We start from the raw sequence: 16,536 nt of genomic DNA, 5'->3' as shown, positions 1-16,536 counted from the left end.
AAATCAATGAAAAGATTATTTGTTGTACTTTCTCCAAAGTACATCGGAGCTTGCAGCATTTGAGCCCAGACCATTTAATTTGAGTCAGGGCTTGAAAAATAGAACAATAAATTCAGAAAAACAGTGGAGAGCTTTGATCTTGTGGGCATGGGTCCTGTGCTGGTCCTGCAGTGATAGAGCAGGAAGAATTACAAGGCTTCAACTGTTGCATATGCAAAAATACTGCCAAGTTGGGCTGTTTCTATTCATCCTTGCTCTTGGTGATGGCTGTTTTGCAGGCAGCTCTGGATGAAATGCTGAGGGAATCTCAAGCTACGTTGGTCTTTCACTTTATTACACTCCTTCCCTCTGGGAACATCACTTGCTGACAGCTTTTCTAAAGCAACCCCATTACTGTGCAGCAATTACCAGATGGTCACAGGGCCTGTCGGTGGGTGCTGAAGGCTCAGGATTCTGGGCAGCAGGGTGGAGGAGTAATTGGACCAGCTGCTCGCTGTTCGTGTCGTGGGGAACCAGAGCTCTGTCATCATCCTCCTCAGCAGTCAGGAGCAATCACTGTGATAAGAGCAGCGTTCCTGGGAGTGTGACCCCCGGTCCTACTAATGAGGCAGTCATTAAGCTGCAGAGTTCTCCTAATCCATTTGAACAAGGACTGTTTGTTTTTCAAACCGGTGCTGTCCTCCGGGACGGTGACAAACATTTCAAACTCCCTCAGCGCCTTGGGGTGATTAGTTGAGCTCAACCGTTTGTCAAAGGTAGATTTGTGTGTTTGTCAAAGGCAGTTTTGTGTCCCTGGTAACAGTCCCAGGGGGTTTGCACAGCTGGCTGGAGACCAGGGGCTTTCTCTTGCCCGGGGCTCTGTCAGCAGGGCCACTTTCCATCCTGCCTCGAGACCAGGGCAAAGGCTTTTGCTGTGCTCAGTCCCTGCCCTGCTGAGGGATGTGCTGAGTTCTCCACACCTACATTTCATGACACGTTTTGGAAGTGTTGTCTTTACTGTGGACATGAAAATCGACTTAATCATGCACAAGCAGAAACCCTGCTGTTCACCAGCAGCAACATTCCTGCAGCAGATTCCCTGTGCGCTTGCAAGAGCATCCATTCCCCTCGCTCTGTGATTTCTAGTGGGATGGTGGCTGCTGTCACCAGGCCGCTTCAGCAAGCCCATGGTTTGTTTTCAAAGGGCAGCCTGAACAAGTTGGGCTTTGTAAAGTCTTTGTGTGCTTACTGTAGACTGGGCTTCCCAGATTTTTGCTTGGAAGAGGGATGCTTTTGAAGATGAGGTATGGAAAATGATGTGCAAGACTTAACCTGTGTATTTGCAGGTGGTGTGAATTAAATTCTAGGGATTTTGTGGAAATTCTTGATCAAAGTGGCTAATTTAATAAAGGTTTTCCACGAGGGAGATTTATTTTATGTGTCTGCTCTTTGATAGTCTGGAAGACCTGAACTGTGTGCTCAGTTTAAGGAAAATTATTATTGCAGTATTTGTCTGTGCACTGTAGAAGATGACTAATATGAAAGTAAGATCCCCTGTATATACATACACTGTTCAAAGAGTTTTCCCTTTTTAATGTGCTGTGTATTTCTCCTCCCCACCCAGTCCTATGAAGATCTTGTTCAGAGACTGGAGCCCGTAATTATGGAACTTGAAAGGCAGGAAAATGTGCTTGTCATATGTCACCAAGCTGTCATGCGCTGCTTGCTCGCATATTTTCTTGACAAGCCTGCAGGTAAGTCTTCCTTGATATGTTACAGGTGGTCTGTTTTTTTGAAAATTAACTGTAAATTCTAACAATTTCCTGTGTCATCAGGGGGTGGCTGTGTTAGACAAGTACCCAAGTTTAATTTTTTATCTTTGACCCACACTTGAATCATGGTGGTTGATGTTATTGAGCTGCTCCTCACCTGAAACAATGATGCCTGTTTTTTTGCTCTGTTTGATTATTAGCATCTCTGTTTGCATGCCAGGGAAGAAAACAGATATATTGTCAGATGAAAACTCATTTAAGTGGTTGACCTGTAAGATAATAAAGAAGTTGCTTGTAACCTGTATTTCATATGTAATTTATGGTTTGATTTCTCAGAACAACTGCCTTACCTGAAGTGCCCACTGCATACTGTCTTAAAGCTAACTCCAGTGGCTTATGGTAAGTGGAATTAAGTATATCTAATATGTGAGTCTAACTGTACTGTCTTTGTCATCAGGAAAGGTTGGGAAGCATTTAAATCAAACCTAAGTTTATTTTGCTTTCCAGTGGAATTGAACTGTTAGGTTTGACATTGCCTGTTTGCCTACACAGCTTTGGTTAGAATCAGTGAATCTCTTGGATTACATTTGCTTTGCTTTATGCCAGGAAATACATATGTGTTGGTGAAGGCCTAAAACCACCAGTGGCTGTAAGTGCTAGAGGACAGTTCTGTGCTCAGTTCTTGTGCTATTCCACTACTCCTGGCAAACCCATGCATTTACATGTCTAGTACAGCAAGATCTCAGTTTTCCTTGATGTATTGGAGGGTATTGCTTTTTTGAAGACTGACCAATTTACATTTATATAGGTTTATCATCTTACAAAGGGTGTTCTCTTAGCCTTTAGTAGCTTTATTCTCTTTTCCTAAAGTATTTTCTTTAATGGACCTTCACGCTACCACATGCATCACCTTGTTTGTTGATGTTGGCATTGTTTGTCAGCAGCTGTTACCAGTGCTTGGCTCAGGGGCTTTCACTGGGCTCCTCTGCCAGCTTGGGCAGCGTGGGGTGTGGGTTGTAACATGCCCTGCTTTGGGTTTTAGGCTGATTGCTGATGAAGTTTTGTGTATTTCAACCTCAGCTTAATGTGTACCTACTGCTACCTGTTAGTTTAAGTGATGGCTGAGTAGTGTCTTCTGATACTTCATCACACTTCAGAAGATCATCTATAGACAGAGAACTATCTGCACATCTCACCAGGAAATGGATTGCCCAAAAATGCTAGTCCAGTCATTAATCAGAAGTGCAAAGCTGTCTTTGATTATCAGCTTTGAAAAGCAGTGGTCTAGACCTCTATTTTGTTCAATTGTTAAGTTTCAAAAAAAGTTGAAACAAAATACGTTACGAAACAGAGTAACTACCACACTGGGAAATCTGCCTGAAGAGATTTTTGTCATTTAATTGCTGCATTGTCCTACAGTAACAACTGCCTGTGCTGTGGTGACATCTGGTGTTCTCATCCCTGCATGACAAGCTGGAGTTTTGAAAATAGAGATTTAGAGCAGTTAAAACTACTTTTTTTTTTTTTTTTTTTTTAATTGGTTCTCTTTCCTCACTAGTCTCTAGCCTGTTTCCACTGAGATGTTTTTGTTTGGGGTTGTCTTTGGTTTTGTGGGGGTTTTCTGATGAATTTTTGTTGTGTGTGGTTGGTTGGTCGGTTGGGGGTTTTTTTGTGGGTAGTTGGGTGACCATTCATAAATTTTAAGAGGGCCTGGACGTTTGCAGTGTGTGCTCACACACTGAATGAGGAAGGAAACAAAACGGTATGAAATACTGTCCTTGCCCTTTTGACCTCAGTGAAAGAAATGCCACAGTCGTATTTTTAAAGAGTTTTGTATGGATGTCTGATCAGCACAGTTCAGTCAACCTGCTTTTTGGAATTCAACCATCTGAGGACACATTCCTGCAGGACTGATCCTTGGTATTATTTCAAGCTGATGCATCGCTTGGCTCCAGCAAGGCAGGATGCAGGATCAGACCTGGCGTGTTTAATACCTTCCAGCTGATCCTGTTCTGGGGAAATGCCTCCCCCGGGGCTTTGCTCATCCTGGCGCTGGAAACAGCATCATTCCCGCCTTGAGTGTCTGATCAGCAGTAGGGGAACATCTGTTAGAGCCTGACAGTTGGATTAGGATAAATGAGAGCTTTACCCAGCAGTCCAGTTTAGTGGTGGTCTGTGTGGGAGCGCACAGGAAGGAGAAACTGCAGCTTGCTGTAGGTATGAACTTGGTCAGCAGTAATTAAAAATGAGCTGGGAGTAGGCACGTTGTGGAGTAACTCACGTCCCTTTAGTTTGTATTTAAAGCTTTCCATATGATGCTTTTTTCAGATCTTAAAAATCAGTAAGGACTGAGAGGTCTCTGGAAGTGTAATGGCCAGCAGCAGGGGCCAGAGCTTGTTTTGCTTGGTCTCAAGGGTCACAGTGGGTCTGTGAACAGAAGGAAAACTGAGGGTCCTGTTCCAGTGGGAGATGTGTGCTTCTCCTCCTTCAAACCTGTTTTATGGTTGACTATTTCTCTGAGTGCTGGCCCTCCTGCAGTGTTTGGTTATAGTGTATCTGCCAAATGGGCTTTCTCAGAATAGGTTTCCCTAAAGGAAGGTAAATACTTGCCTTACTAATTTATTTTTTTTTAAGTGCGGTGTCTTTCTAAGAAATTATTTGGTTTTGTCTTGTACTAATTCTGTGGAGTGTGTTATGACTTCAGGAAATAAGTGATAGGAAATTTGTGATAGAAGATGGTCTCTGTGGTAGGTCAAAGGAACTAATAATGAATGTTGTGTAGAGTAGGAGTAGCTTACAAAGGTTATGCTCATGTGAGATAGAACAGTGTTTGGCAATCAGATATTTCTTAAAATGCTGGTCCCATGGTGTATTGAGTAATTATGTAATAACCTAAGTTTATACCATCTGGGAAATTGTTGTTTCTTCTGACCGTTAAATTTTTCTTCCTTCACTGGAGTTTTGAATTTTTGAATGTAAAGCAGAAATTCCTTTTCAGGAGTCAGTGTTGGAGTTCTGTTTATCTGGGGATTAAAACTGTTCTGCATGTGTAGGGGAATGGGGGTTGCTAACAACACACTATACCTTTTGTGATCATTTTCACGTTTAAAAGTGAGAGCAGCGTTTATCTTCTGTATTGCAATGAAATTCTAAGGTATCTTGGATGTTTAAAAACAAAAGAGTTACAAGTAAGAACTTTCTCACTTGAACATTCATGTATGATTAACAAAATAAGAATTTGTTTCAAAGAAAATAATGATAGAGCTAAGGTGAGGAGATGGATTATCAGATTGAGAATAGTGTTCCTCACTAGATTAATTAAATAGATTATTTCAGTAGCTTTAGTTCTTCATAATTCAGGAAATTCTGGTATAAATCAGAAGAGGGGAAAGTGATTAACCTTCACCAACTCAAAATTAGATTGCATCTTTAACTTCACTTCTAAAGCAGATGTATTTTAAAAAATGTTTTTTATCAACAGGATGTAAAGTAGAATCTATATTTCTGAATGTGGAAGCTGTAAACACACACAGAGATAAACCCGAGGTAAGAATATCTCTCAACTTGGAGAACTTGATGTAATGTACTGTCTGAGCTGATTTTCCTTGTCCTTGTGATTAGAAATGATTTGATAACTCAACTGAGTGTATTTAATTTTATGTATCAAGCTTTACTACTGGTTTACTGTTGGCGGGGGGGAAATCCTTTTTACTGAGCAAATTTATTATATGAGTTAGAGCTGGAATAGTTTATCTTCAAAAAATGAATGTGAAGTTGAAGATGTGGTATCCATCTGAAAACAGCATAAAGTTCTGCCAGGCTTTGTCACTGAGCAGAAGTAGGGTGTAGTCCAAAAGTTATGTTGTGAATGCCATGCTTGTTTTGGAGAGAGAGAGAGAGAGAGATCATCAGCTTTTTCATCCCTGCGATCCTTGCTGTATGAAAAAGAGGAATTGATGATGTCACCTGTGTTTTAAGCCAAAGCTGGAGAGGAAGACTAGATCTCAGGATACAGCAGGACAACCGGGGCAAGGAAATTGAGCGTTTGTGTGAAATGTAAGTGCAGATGAGATGTCAGACCACGGCAGCTTCATGATCTCCCTGTGTCAGGCACGTGTTTCTCTGCTCCTCAGTGTTGACCTGAGCTTAGGTTGATTCTGCTGCTTGTGCAAAGCTCTCCCATTGCTATGTTCTGAAAATTGTGTGAAAAGTGCCATGATTAAAAATCTCTGGTCCCCTTGCAGATCCTCATGCTAATGCCCCCAGGTGTGGCACTGATTCCATGCTGAGGTTACAAGCGGTGCCTGCTGGTGAACTGAAAGTCAGTTTGATAACATGAGAAAAAAGGACTGTGTTTGGTGATTTTCAGAACAAGGGCTTATGGTGGAAAGTGAAAGGAATATAGTGAGAAATGAGGCTTTATGTGTGTATTCAACAGGGCATGTGACACAAAATGCCTTTCTTACCTGAGGGTACATTTTTGTGCAGAATTCGTGCTGGAGGGCTCTGCAAAGAAGTTTTGTTGTGATGGCGTGGGCATTCTGAGTTCTGAAATTACTGACTTTTGGTCACCTGCAGCCAAGACATTTTCTGTCAGACAATGGCTTTGCATATTTCCTCTCTACTCCCCTTTCTGCTCTGTCGTTCTGCTTTACCACCTTTTGTATCTTAGTTTGGTTTGTCAGGTTTAGGAAATCTGTTTTCACAGTGCCTGAAGTTGGAGAAGCGTGGTGAAAATAAATGAGGAGGTCTCGGAGCAGTAGGTTATCCATGTTAAATAATGTAGATGAACTGAATCTTTCGTTTGGCTGATTAAAATATTGGTGCTGAATTTACAGCTCGCTAAATGTTGTTGAAAATGCCATTCCTCTAACTGAGGAGGTTTATTTCAAGTGACTGAAATAAATCACCATTTGACTCTCAACGTGTCTAGCAAGTGATGTGGCCATGCTGGTGTGGGGTGTCTGTGTTCCAGGTGCATGTAGAGGATCATGCAAACAGTTCCATTGCAGTGGACACAAAGACACAAGACTAATTGTAAATTGAGTTAATGAATATTAAAAGAAGGAAAAAAAAGGAGCAGAGGCATTTTTATTAAAACCTCTCAAATTCTCTTCTCCCTCTGCCCTGAAGGAGACCCAGCCTGGTGACTGTGGATGGTGACACTCTGTTCATTTAGGAGGTCTGATTAAAGGACTGAGTTGGTCCTGTCTGCATTTAAATGCTGCTCACAGAACTATGAAAATTTCAAAAGCTTTCATTTTCATCACCTACAAAAATGTTAATTACTTCTGTAAAATTAAGTTTTCAAGTCGTCTATTGAAGTCAAAGCATTTAATTAAATGCAGCATCACATAACAACATTGTTAAACAATGAAACTGTTGGATTGAGAATTGCCTAGTGGGCTGTTCTGTGCCCCCACCAGTCCCTTGTAGTGCAGAACAGTGCCCTCCTTTTGGGCTCAGCTGAAAGCGTCTATTTTCACGTGGCAGAAATGCAGGCAGGGCTCTGGAGTGTTTGTTTCTGGTATGTGTGAACTTCACTGTACCATGGTGGTTTTGTCTGTAGCAGATTGAAGCCTTGTGTTTGTCAGCAGTACAGTGGCCGAAGTTCTGACCTTTTCCAGTGAAGGAGTCTATGGTCTTTTACTGAAAATAATTCAGGGGAGTTGCTTTGGGTCCCCTCTTTGGGTCAGAAAACAAGCACTGGGGTGAAATGTCTGCTTTGCATCTCTGGCTTAGTTGGTGAATGACTGACAGGGAGATTGCTCGTAGCATGAAACCCTTTTTGAGTCTGGGGGGGGGAGAGGGAGATGGTAGTGAAAGGTGTGAAACAGTCTTACTAAAATGGGTCTCATAAGGAGTTTCAGAACAGTTTATTATAGTCTGCTCTCTTGATGGAAGGGAGAATAGTGATTGCAGGGTCTTTGGGACTTGCATGAGGTGTCCGAGGCAGGTGTGATTCCTGAGCTGGTTCCATGTGGCTGCACTCAGCTGTACTTCCCAGCAGGAGCATTTGGCTGTGCTGGGCTCTTGGTTTTGTTTGGTTTTGAATAACTGGATGGCATGGTTTTTTCTGCAGCCTTTGCAAAATGAGGTGACACCTAGTTGGTGTAATCAGCCTTGAAAGATTGGCATGTCTGAGGATATATCTTTTAATTTTGTCAGGGTTGGTATGTGCCTATAACACAAACAAACGTTACAAGTCTTCTCTTGGGACAGAAGTATGTGGCATAGTTCAGTAAAACACTGCAAGTTGCCTAATGGATAGATGTGTATGTGCTGAAGCACATGATTAAGTAGATTCCTGCTTGGGCCTGTAAAAGACTTCTTCCTAAATGTGAGTGACTTGAGCTTTTGGTAGTGCTGTCAGCGGGGGGTCAGTGATTGCTGTAAATACATTTTCCTGCTGTCTCGCTCTGGGACAGCGACTGACTGTCACTCTGCTGCGCTCTTGGGGTGTGGGGGGTTAAAAAAAAAAAATCACTGCTTCTGAATCAATGCAGCTGTGTACTTGTGAAGGAATCTGATTGGTGGTTTGTTGCTCTTACTGCTGCATGATAAATATTCTCTGTATTTTTATTATTATACAGAATGTAGACATTTCCAGACCTCCCGAGGACGCTCTTGTAACAGTCCCTGCTCATCAGTGAATCCTGTGTGCTGGTCAACTATCGAACTTGGGGTGCTGTTTTCATCCTACTACTTCAAAATAAATTGAAAAACTAATGATTTCAATCACTTTGAAATAAAAAAGCCCCACCCCACCCCAACTCATAATCCAAACCAAATGTCTGTACAGCATATGACTTGAAAAGATTATCAGATCACAATAAAACTATTGCACTGGCTAATTTATTGTGGATGACTTATCAAACATTGATCGGCTCTTGCTGGAGTGCTGGTTTTGTAAATTGCTGTAATTTAAATACCCTGCAGCATTAAGTTTTACTGTAGCAGCCAGCAGTCATTTAGTGCTAGTTGCAGTGTATTTATGAAAGCCATGAAACACGACATCCTGTGTGAGATAAGAAGGTCTGAAGTTTGTTTTCTAGGCACCAGTACTATCTGTTTCAGTGCCCTTGGGAGTGACTGGACTGCTGTGTAGTGTAAAGTAACAACCCATAGTTGTAAACCCCTAATCCTGCTGGTCCATAGCACTAGTGCTCTACACGTGCTAATTAATGATGTACTGTTGGAAAAGGGTAGCAAGTCTTCACTTAGTTCCAGGACAATTATTCAAAGAACAGGAATGTGTATAAATGTTTTTAATATATGACTTTTGTTAACAGATGTTCTGCATTAAGTAGGCTTTAGGGTTTTCCCATCAGCAGAAGTGATTTTAAATTCCCTCTTTTCCTGCTTCTTGTACGGACACGGCTGATCAAGCATTTACAGTTCTGCTCCAGTTGTTTTGTACCCAGATTTTATCTGGGCTCCAGTAAGCAGCACTGACTGTTTCGGAGCAGGAGGGTTAGAGGATTTTGAAGCTGGGTTGTGCTCCAGCAGACAGGGGATCTCAAACCAGCAGGGCGTGAATCCAAAACTGAACGATAGCAAAGCCTCTCACGGGCTGCAGGTTGTTGGGGACGTGGTGCCTCAGTGCCTTTCTGGGCGCGATGGGCAACGTGAGGCCATGGGAGTAACCTGTGCCATTGAGTAGACACCACTGAGGTGGGAAAGGCAGAAAACCCACCATATCCTGGAACTGTTTTCTAAGGGGGTCTTTTAATCTTGAATGTAAGCAAGTGTGTAGGTTGTGGAAAGCTTTTATCTGTTGGGTGTCTCAGGTGGTACGTTTTTCCAAAACCAGGATTTCAGAAAGAACGTGTTGCATATCTGCACTTCTAAAGTTAGAGTGAAGTTTTCAGAAGTCGGAAATGTCTGCCATAACCAAATAACCTCCTGACCAAAAAGCCTCCTGCTGTACTGCTTGGTATTTAGTTAAACCAGCGTCCCAGGATGGGCTGGGAGTGGGGGAACCTGGATCATTTTCTTGTTGCTGTTTGCGACCATGACATAGAAATGTTTGGTCACTTTTTCTTGTTTAATTGCTCCAGCCCCTGGGCATGGGCTTTGCTGTGAAAGATGCTCTGGAGGAGGAGACCTGAGCTGCCATACCCCCTTTCACACACCAGTTAGTGAGTCTGGTTGCTCTTACCTGACAGCTGAGGTGGCATTCCCAAGGGGTAGCAGGGATCTGGCCAGAGTCAGGTACTGAGTAGCTGCATGGAGACAGCTTGGAGTGCTGTCACCTCTGCTGGAAAGAGTTTAAACTAAATGTGTTGCATTTTTGATGGAGCCAAAACATGTGCAGGCGTCTGCTGTGGAAAAACTGAGTTTTGCTGCTTGAGAAAGGAGGGCTCGGGCTGTCAGAGAAAATGGACAGGGAGGATGGACAGGGCAGGAACTTGGCAGGAGAGGAAAGCTGAGCTTGCCTGTTCTGGAAGAGGTTGTAGAGGAAGGAGAAGCAGAAGAAGCACCCAGGACCCTCCACCCCTGCCAGCTGCTGCCAGCCCGATTTCCTGGGGCTGTGGCTGCGGGGTGTTCTCTGCTGAGCACAGCACTCATTGTGCTGATGTGTGCAACGGATTGAAGCGGATATTTAAAAGCAGAATGCTCTAAGGGATCTCCTCTTACAGCAGGATTGCTCAACAGTCCTCTCTGACTTACTTCCTCAGTAACAAAAGGCCTGATGCTGGACGGGGAGTGGCAGGAACAGTTGGTGGCACAGCTTTGCCAAGGGAGAGCTGCCTGATGGGGGCTGGAATGTTTGTATCGTGCTGTTTATTTCTCTCTTTGTGCCTGTGTTGGTTCTTGTCCCTAGAGGCTTCTCCTTTTCCTTAGAGGAGCCTTTCTGTGAAATCTTCCTGTTCTGCTGTGAAGATCACAGATCACATGTAGCTAAATCAAAGTAAAACTGGGATGGCAGGGCCTGTCCTGTGCACAGCACTTCACCGGGGCAGGCTCTGCTCTGTAGGAAAAAAGTGTACAAAGGGAAGAGTGTAATGAGGAGGAGAATGATGGTGATGTAGGAGTTTTTTTGAGTTAATCTGTCTGTTTTTCAGATGGATGAGATGGACCCTTGTGTAAGGCAGAGTGACACTGCTCCTGCCTCAGGGAGTGGGCACTGGAAGCAGTGAACCCCTGCCTGGGCTGACTGAGTGCGAGTCCGTATGCCTTGGTAGAAGAAGTATTCACAAGAGGTGTGTGTGGGTTTTATTCCCACTGCTGTGTTTCCCAGCCTCTTCAGACCATGTTGCTGCTGGTGTGTGGCAGTATTATTCCCAGGATGGTGGTTTGTCCAGGTGTGTGCTTTGGGAAGGTAGTGCTGAGCAGTTGCAGGGACACCTTTTGGTCCCAAAAATAGGACAGTAACCTCAGTCACCTTTCTGAGCAACAGCACTGTCCTTGTTGCACAGCTCTTCCCTCTGCATGCCCTTGGCTGTTCTGGAAGTGGATACAATCCCAGCTGCCATCATCTCATCTAATGGGATTCCTATGAGTAGGAATCCGTTTATTGTTACTGAGGATACCGATCCCTTTCTAAGCCTCTGTTCATCTGGTCTCGCTCTTATCTATTGTGTTTGTCTAAGAAGCCCTTGGGGGTGTTTGTTAGGCTTTATCCCAGTTTTCTTCCCTCACTGTGACAGTTCAGTGCTTCGCTTCCCCAGCCTGTTTGTGTTTATTCAAATCCAACCACTTTTTGGTTTCAACTTTCTTGCCTGTGTATTGATATTCCCCCTGGGTCTGTCTCACTTGCTAGGATGCTGCTTCCATCCAATATAGCTTATTTCAGTCAGTGAGAGGTATCTTCTGCCGTGCCTTAATCACCTTGTTTCCTTTTAGTTTCATGTTAGAGCTCTCTAGTCCTTGCTGCTTGGGGATTAATTCCCAGTACCTCTGGATTCCTGCATACTGATGCTCCATTTCATGCTCCATTTAATTTTCTTTGAATCAACATCAGATGATCAGCTTAAAAGGTTTCAGCCAATATTCTTGGAGTGCCTGTGGAGACATCTCCACAGTCCCAAGGAATTTCTGGGTATAAGTTGCGTAAGTTGCTAAGAAAAACACAAACAAACACACCAAATGCCAGCATGTTCTGTTGGCTGGTTGTTTTTTCCCCTGCTGTGCAGTCATGCAGAATATGACTTGTTCTGCCAGCTCCTTGTGTTCTTAGACAGATGTTGGTGCTTTCTGTGTGTCCCTTTCTGAAATTGGGTTGTTGCTTTGCTTTCCTTCAAAGAGAGAAGTCAGAGCGGGTCGGGCCATGTGCTGGTGGGTGCAGGGGTTTCCAGGACTCTGCCCAGAGCGTTCTCTGTGTGTGATTTCTCAGAAACCTTTGTGTGGTGTTTAGGGTGGAAAACAAGGGAATTTACCTGAGAGCTTGAAGACTGATGAGAAAGGAAGGGGCTGACATGGATGTAGGAGAACTGGTAAGGGCAGAAGTGATGTTGGCACACTTTAACCCCCAAAGAAGATCTGGTGCTGCTTGTTTATATCCTGTTTTCTTAAGAAATGGCTAAAACTCTAGAAAGGGAGAGGATTGAATTGCTTTTTAAGTTGATATGTTTTGACTGATGGTGTTGTGTTTCTGGTGTGCTGAGAGTGCCCCTTGCTGGGTGCTCGAGGGGCTCTCCTTTCCCTGGAGTTGGACCGGAGAGACTTGTTTTGAAAGTGAACTCTAATGAATGTGGTTATAAAGCCACTGAAACATACCCTGATGTCAGTGTGACATCTGCCAACATGCCTGTGTACCCTGAAGCGCATTTAAACTTTATGTTACCGGCTCTTTAGGGAACACTTCATGTTACCAGTTCTTCAGGGAGTTATTCAGAGTTCTTCCAGTAACTTGGCTGCTCACAGGGAGGATCAGAATTAGCTTTATGGCTGTTGGTGTTAAGGAGTCATTTCCTGCTGTGTTCTCTGAACAAGGAGAGGTGGGTGTCCCTCCCTCCAGATTTTATTGATGCTTGTGTGGTTTATGACCTTTGCAGGGTTCTGTTTCTCCTTTTAGTATGTCCATAAAGACCAGGAGAGACAGGGCATTAGAAAAATGTGGTTAAAACTGTGGTTAAAAGGATAAAAAGGTCTTAAAACCCATAACACTGTGACCTGCATATGGTGTTCAGAGACCAACTGTCCTACCAGACCTGGTGTAATAATACATGTCTTAGGGATGCTTTTCACCAACAGCAGAGATCCTGCTTTTGGGTATCTGAGGGGCTCTGTGAGGTGCCTGGAACAAAGTCAAAGCCTGGTTCTGACTCCAGCTCAGGGACTGGGGCTGTTCCTTGTGTTTCACAAACCATTCTGAGGAAATAAGCATTCAGACTTATCTCTAAGTAATACCCTGTTGTTAAGCCAAACCACGCCTGGCTGTGAGACCTTTGCTTTACAGTCTTTTTTTTCTGTCTTTAAATTTGCAGAATGTAGGTGTGGATCGGTCGAGAGAAGAGGCTTTGAGGACAGTGCCCACCCACCTATAGCTGCAGCTCCCGGGGCAGCAGCCCTTCCTCCAGCGCAGCTCAGGGCCCGGAGGTGGAGAAGGTGTCGGAGCAGGTCGGGATGAACGCGCCTTCCCCTTCACTTTGAGACATTTCGAATGTGATCCCGCTTCTTTGGAGAAAACCTGTAGTTGTGGATAACTCCCAGTGCCGAAAGGTATCCGTAAAAAGATTGTGGGAAGCAGAATAGAGTTGGTTTTAAGATTATTTTTTTTTTCATATGTAAATTTGTGCAATTTCAGTGGGTTTTTACTGTTCATCTGTGCGAGATGGTTAATTGCCCGTGTTGATTTTACTGTCAGATTTTAAGTAGACTTTACTTTCTTTTTTAAGTGTTTTTCTAAGAGTTCCTCTTATTTTTACTGTGAATGATTGCCTAGAATTACGTGGAGATTTTTTGATGGCGTATTTTAAATGGGTGAAATTTTACATTTTGAGCATTGGAGGCTTCATGTTGCAAAGCTGCTTTAAATGGAGAAGCCCATCAGCTCTGATAGCTGTTACGTGTTTTAAATTGAGCTTTGGTTTGCCAACAACAACTTACAGTTTTTCTGAAATTTCTGAGGGGAGACTTTCCCTTTGGAAAATCAAAGCATTAAAGCTAGATTTACTACCTATACCTGTGAAAGATTCTGCTGCTTCAGCAAGATTTTAACATTTTCCAGACTTCAGCTGTATTTTGGAGGGCAGTGGGGGACACAGTATTAAGTGGGGGGCATAAGTGTGACTACAGCTGGCAGCTTGGGGAATGAATGGAGAGAGAGAGAGAGACATGTCCTGTCTGCTGCAGTTATGGGAGGGGATGAGCAGCTTCTCTGAATTTGGAAGGGAGGGGAGAAGGATTCAGACTGTCAGGGTCTGAAGAAGCTGCTTGTCTTGTTAGTGTTGTGATTATTTTCTTTCTTTAGGCAATTTTTGGAATGAATTTCAACATAAAAGTATGTGTTTCTCTTTTATAGCAACATTTAATACGTACATCAGGAAACAGTACAGAAAGGTTAGGTGAGTTTAACCATTCTAACAGCTCATGCAAGAAAAACACCAGGTAAATTCTGAAATAATTTTAACATGGCCCTCCTGCCTTGAGTTTTTTTTGTATTGTTTTTAAGCACCTTCCATCATCCCAGTTCTTCTCTGCTCTTTTACGCCTAGTGAAACTCCAGTGCTAAAAATGGAATTGTCTGTTGAGGCCACGACCTTTTTAACTGTACTAAATCAAAGTATATTTTGTATGCGTGTTACCAGACAACTGAAGTGTGCTGCCAGCACTGCTGCTGGCTCTAGCTCTGAAATGAGGAGAACTGTTCTTTGATAGTTTGACTGTGTTTGTTCTAAGGAAACTCTTCAGTTAATTGAGCTTTTACCACGTAAGTTGTTGGGGTGGTTCTGTTGTTTTGTTCTTTCCTCAATTCCTGTGTGAAATACCAGGCCCTCGTAACATCGTTTTGCAGGCAAGGGCTACATCGTCTTCTGTTTGTGCAGGGTTTATAAAATAATGTGCTGCTGTTGTGATTAATTTCTTTTAATAAGCTAAATTCAGCAATATATTCAGCTCTGGAAGTAAGCCATAGAGCATCACTGGATTCTGTTTCAGAAGAGGAATGTGTGACCAGAAAGACTTGCTTCAAGTGCTGCTGTCTAAAGCTTTGTGTGTGTGTGTGTCATCCCTGCATTTGGTAATGCCATTTCAGACCTTTATTAATTCAGCTGTGTCTGTAGTTATGGGGTGAGGAGACAGCCCACACAGCGCTGCTCAGAGGAGTTAATTTATTGATGTGGAGTTAACAAGGCCACCTTTGTGGCAAAACTGTAGGAGTAATTCCCCCTCCTCGCCCCAGTTTGGCGTGGGAAAGCGAGGCAACCCTTGCTCCTGCACCGTCCAGCCGTGACAGGAGTGGTTAAACAGTTTTTACACTGGGAATGCCAGGGTTTATCCCTAGCTACAGAGGGCAAATCCCAGGAGGCTGCATTAAAAAAGCAGGATTTTACCAGCAGATTGTGATACTTCTTGAGCTCAGACCTGGCTGAAGAAATGTTGGTGGAAGGAAAATATTGCCCCAGTGAGAGCTGAGCCCAGGGGCTGATTCTCTTTGCTGGTGAGCATGGCTTGAAATGTCTCCTCTCTCCCTTTGTTTTACCTCTCTGAACTGTCAGAGGTGCTGTAACATCCTCGAGGCTTAATGTTCTATGTACAGTAGGTATTTTTGTAGCCTGCTTTCAAATATACTGTGATGAGTGTTTTACTACAATGGGTGTTCAGTAAAAAGAATTGTATACAAGTGTAAATAAACTGTTGTGCTGATACTTGAAGAGGAAAAAAAAAAAAAGTTGTCTGTTCTGCATTAGGAAGGTACTAAATCAGTGACTGCATCCGACCCTGGCTGGCAAGAGCAGGTGTAAATTTGTATTTGTATTTGAATGTAGAGTTGAGGTGAATGTAGATTTGGAGTGAGTGATGGGTTCTCCTGGGGTGTAACCATCACTGCCTTTCTGGGAAGGCACAGTTGAGAAATGCAGATTATTGTCACTTTCTAAAAGTGTATGTCCCCCCCTCCTGACAGACTGGTCACTGACAGGAGAGGGGAAAACCCTCGTCTGTATTTGTACCCATTTACTTTACTGCCTCTGACTGTTACTGCACTTGCCTGGCTCAGATGCAGTCTCTTGAATGGGATTAAATTGTCTTTTCTTACATCGTTGGCCTTCGTTGTGATCTTTCAGACAAATGTAATCATTTGACCTTTGATCCAAGTAATAAAGATCAAATGCTACAACGTGCACCTGTGTGTGTTTCTTTCCCTGTCCAGTTCCAGTGGCTGAAGTGCCAGGTGAGTGTTCCTGCACCTCAGCAGGTTTCCACAATTCCACAGGAATTGCACCACGGTTAAGAGAGCTTTTCCATCAGCTTAAGAATTAAGTTCATTCACCCCACTGATTGCTTTACTCTGCAAATAATTATAATTTAAGTAACAAACCCAATAACGGAGGAAGGAAGTGGAAGAACTGATGAAATAAATACAAGCCAAGATTTTCACACAGCAGAAGAGAAAGGTAAGACTTTATTAGTTTTACCTGGTCATTGGTATTAAGATCTGATCCACGCCCTCAGAGCTACACTGTTCTTATGTTGTCTTCCAAATGCTGCCTGTCAGTACAAGTTTGCATGCAGACATTAGGTGGAGGGAATAAAATTTGCAGGGGTGTTTGTCATTCTGAAGGATAAGGACAAAATTAATTACTGCTTTGTGGTTTAGAGTTATATATTCAGATTTTTC

The 16,536-nt window shown here is 43.2% G+C and overlaps 1 protein-coding gene across 7 annotated transcripts in view; it reads left to right on the top strand.

Moving 5' to 3' along the window:
• Positions 1–16,039, top strand: part of LOC114058792 (6-phosphofructo-2-kinase/fructose-2,6-bisphosphatase 4) — a 51,322-nt gene extending 35,283 nt beyond the window's left edge. For 5 of the 7 annotated variants that reach the window (XM_027886495.1, XM_027886498.1, XM_027886496.1 and 2 more), the window contains exons 11-15: positions 1,604–1,733; positions 2,088–2,150; positions 5,233–5,297; positions 8,345–8,400; positions 13,184–16,039. In XM_027886495.1, coding sequence (XP_027742296.1) covers positions 1,604–1,733; positions 2,088–2,150; positions 5,233–5,297; positions 8,345–8,400; positions 13,184–13,190 — 321 coding nt within the window. In that variant the 3' untranslated portion in view covers positions 13,191–16,039. Of the gene's footprint in view, positions 1–1,603; positions 1,734–2,087; positions 2,151–5,232; positions 5,298–8,344; positions 8,437–13,183 lie in introns of all 7 variants that reach the window. The other 2 variants (XM_027886493.1, XM_027886494.1) reach the window with 2 other exon arrangements.
• The last annotated feature ends 497 nt before the right edge of the window (positions 16,040–16,536 follow it).

The sequence above is a fragment of the Empidonax traillii genome, unplaced genomic scaffold, assembly GCF_003031625.1.
Source record: "Empidonax traillii isolate 1590-97213 ecotype Southwest subspecies unplaced genomic scaffold, ASM303162v1 scaffold187:size1931383, whole genome shotgun sequence".
Classification (NCBI taxonomy): Eukaryota; Metazoa; Chordata; class Aves; order Passeriformes; family Tyrannidae; genus Empidonax; species Empidonax traillii.
The sequence above is the reverse complement of the archived record's forward strand: the minus strand, read 5'-3'. Positions and strand labels throughout refer to the sequence as shown.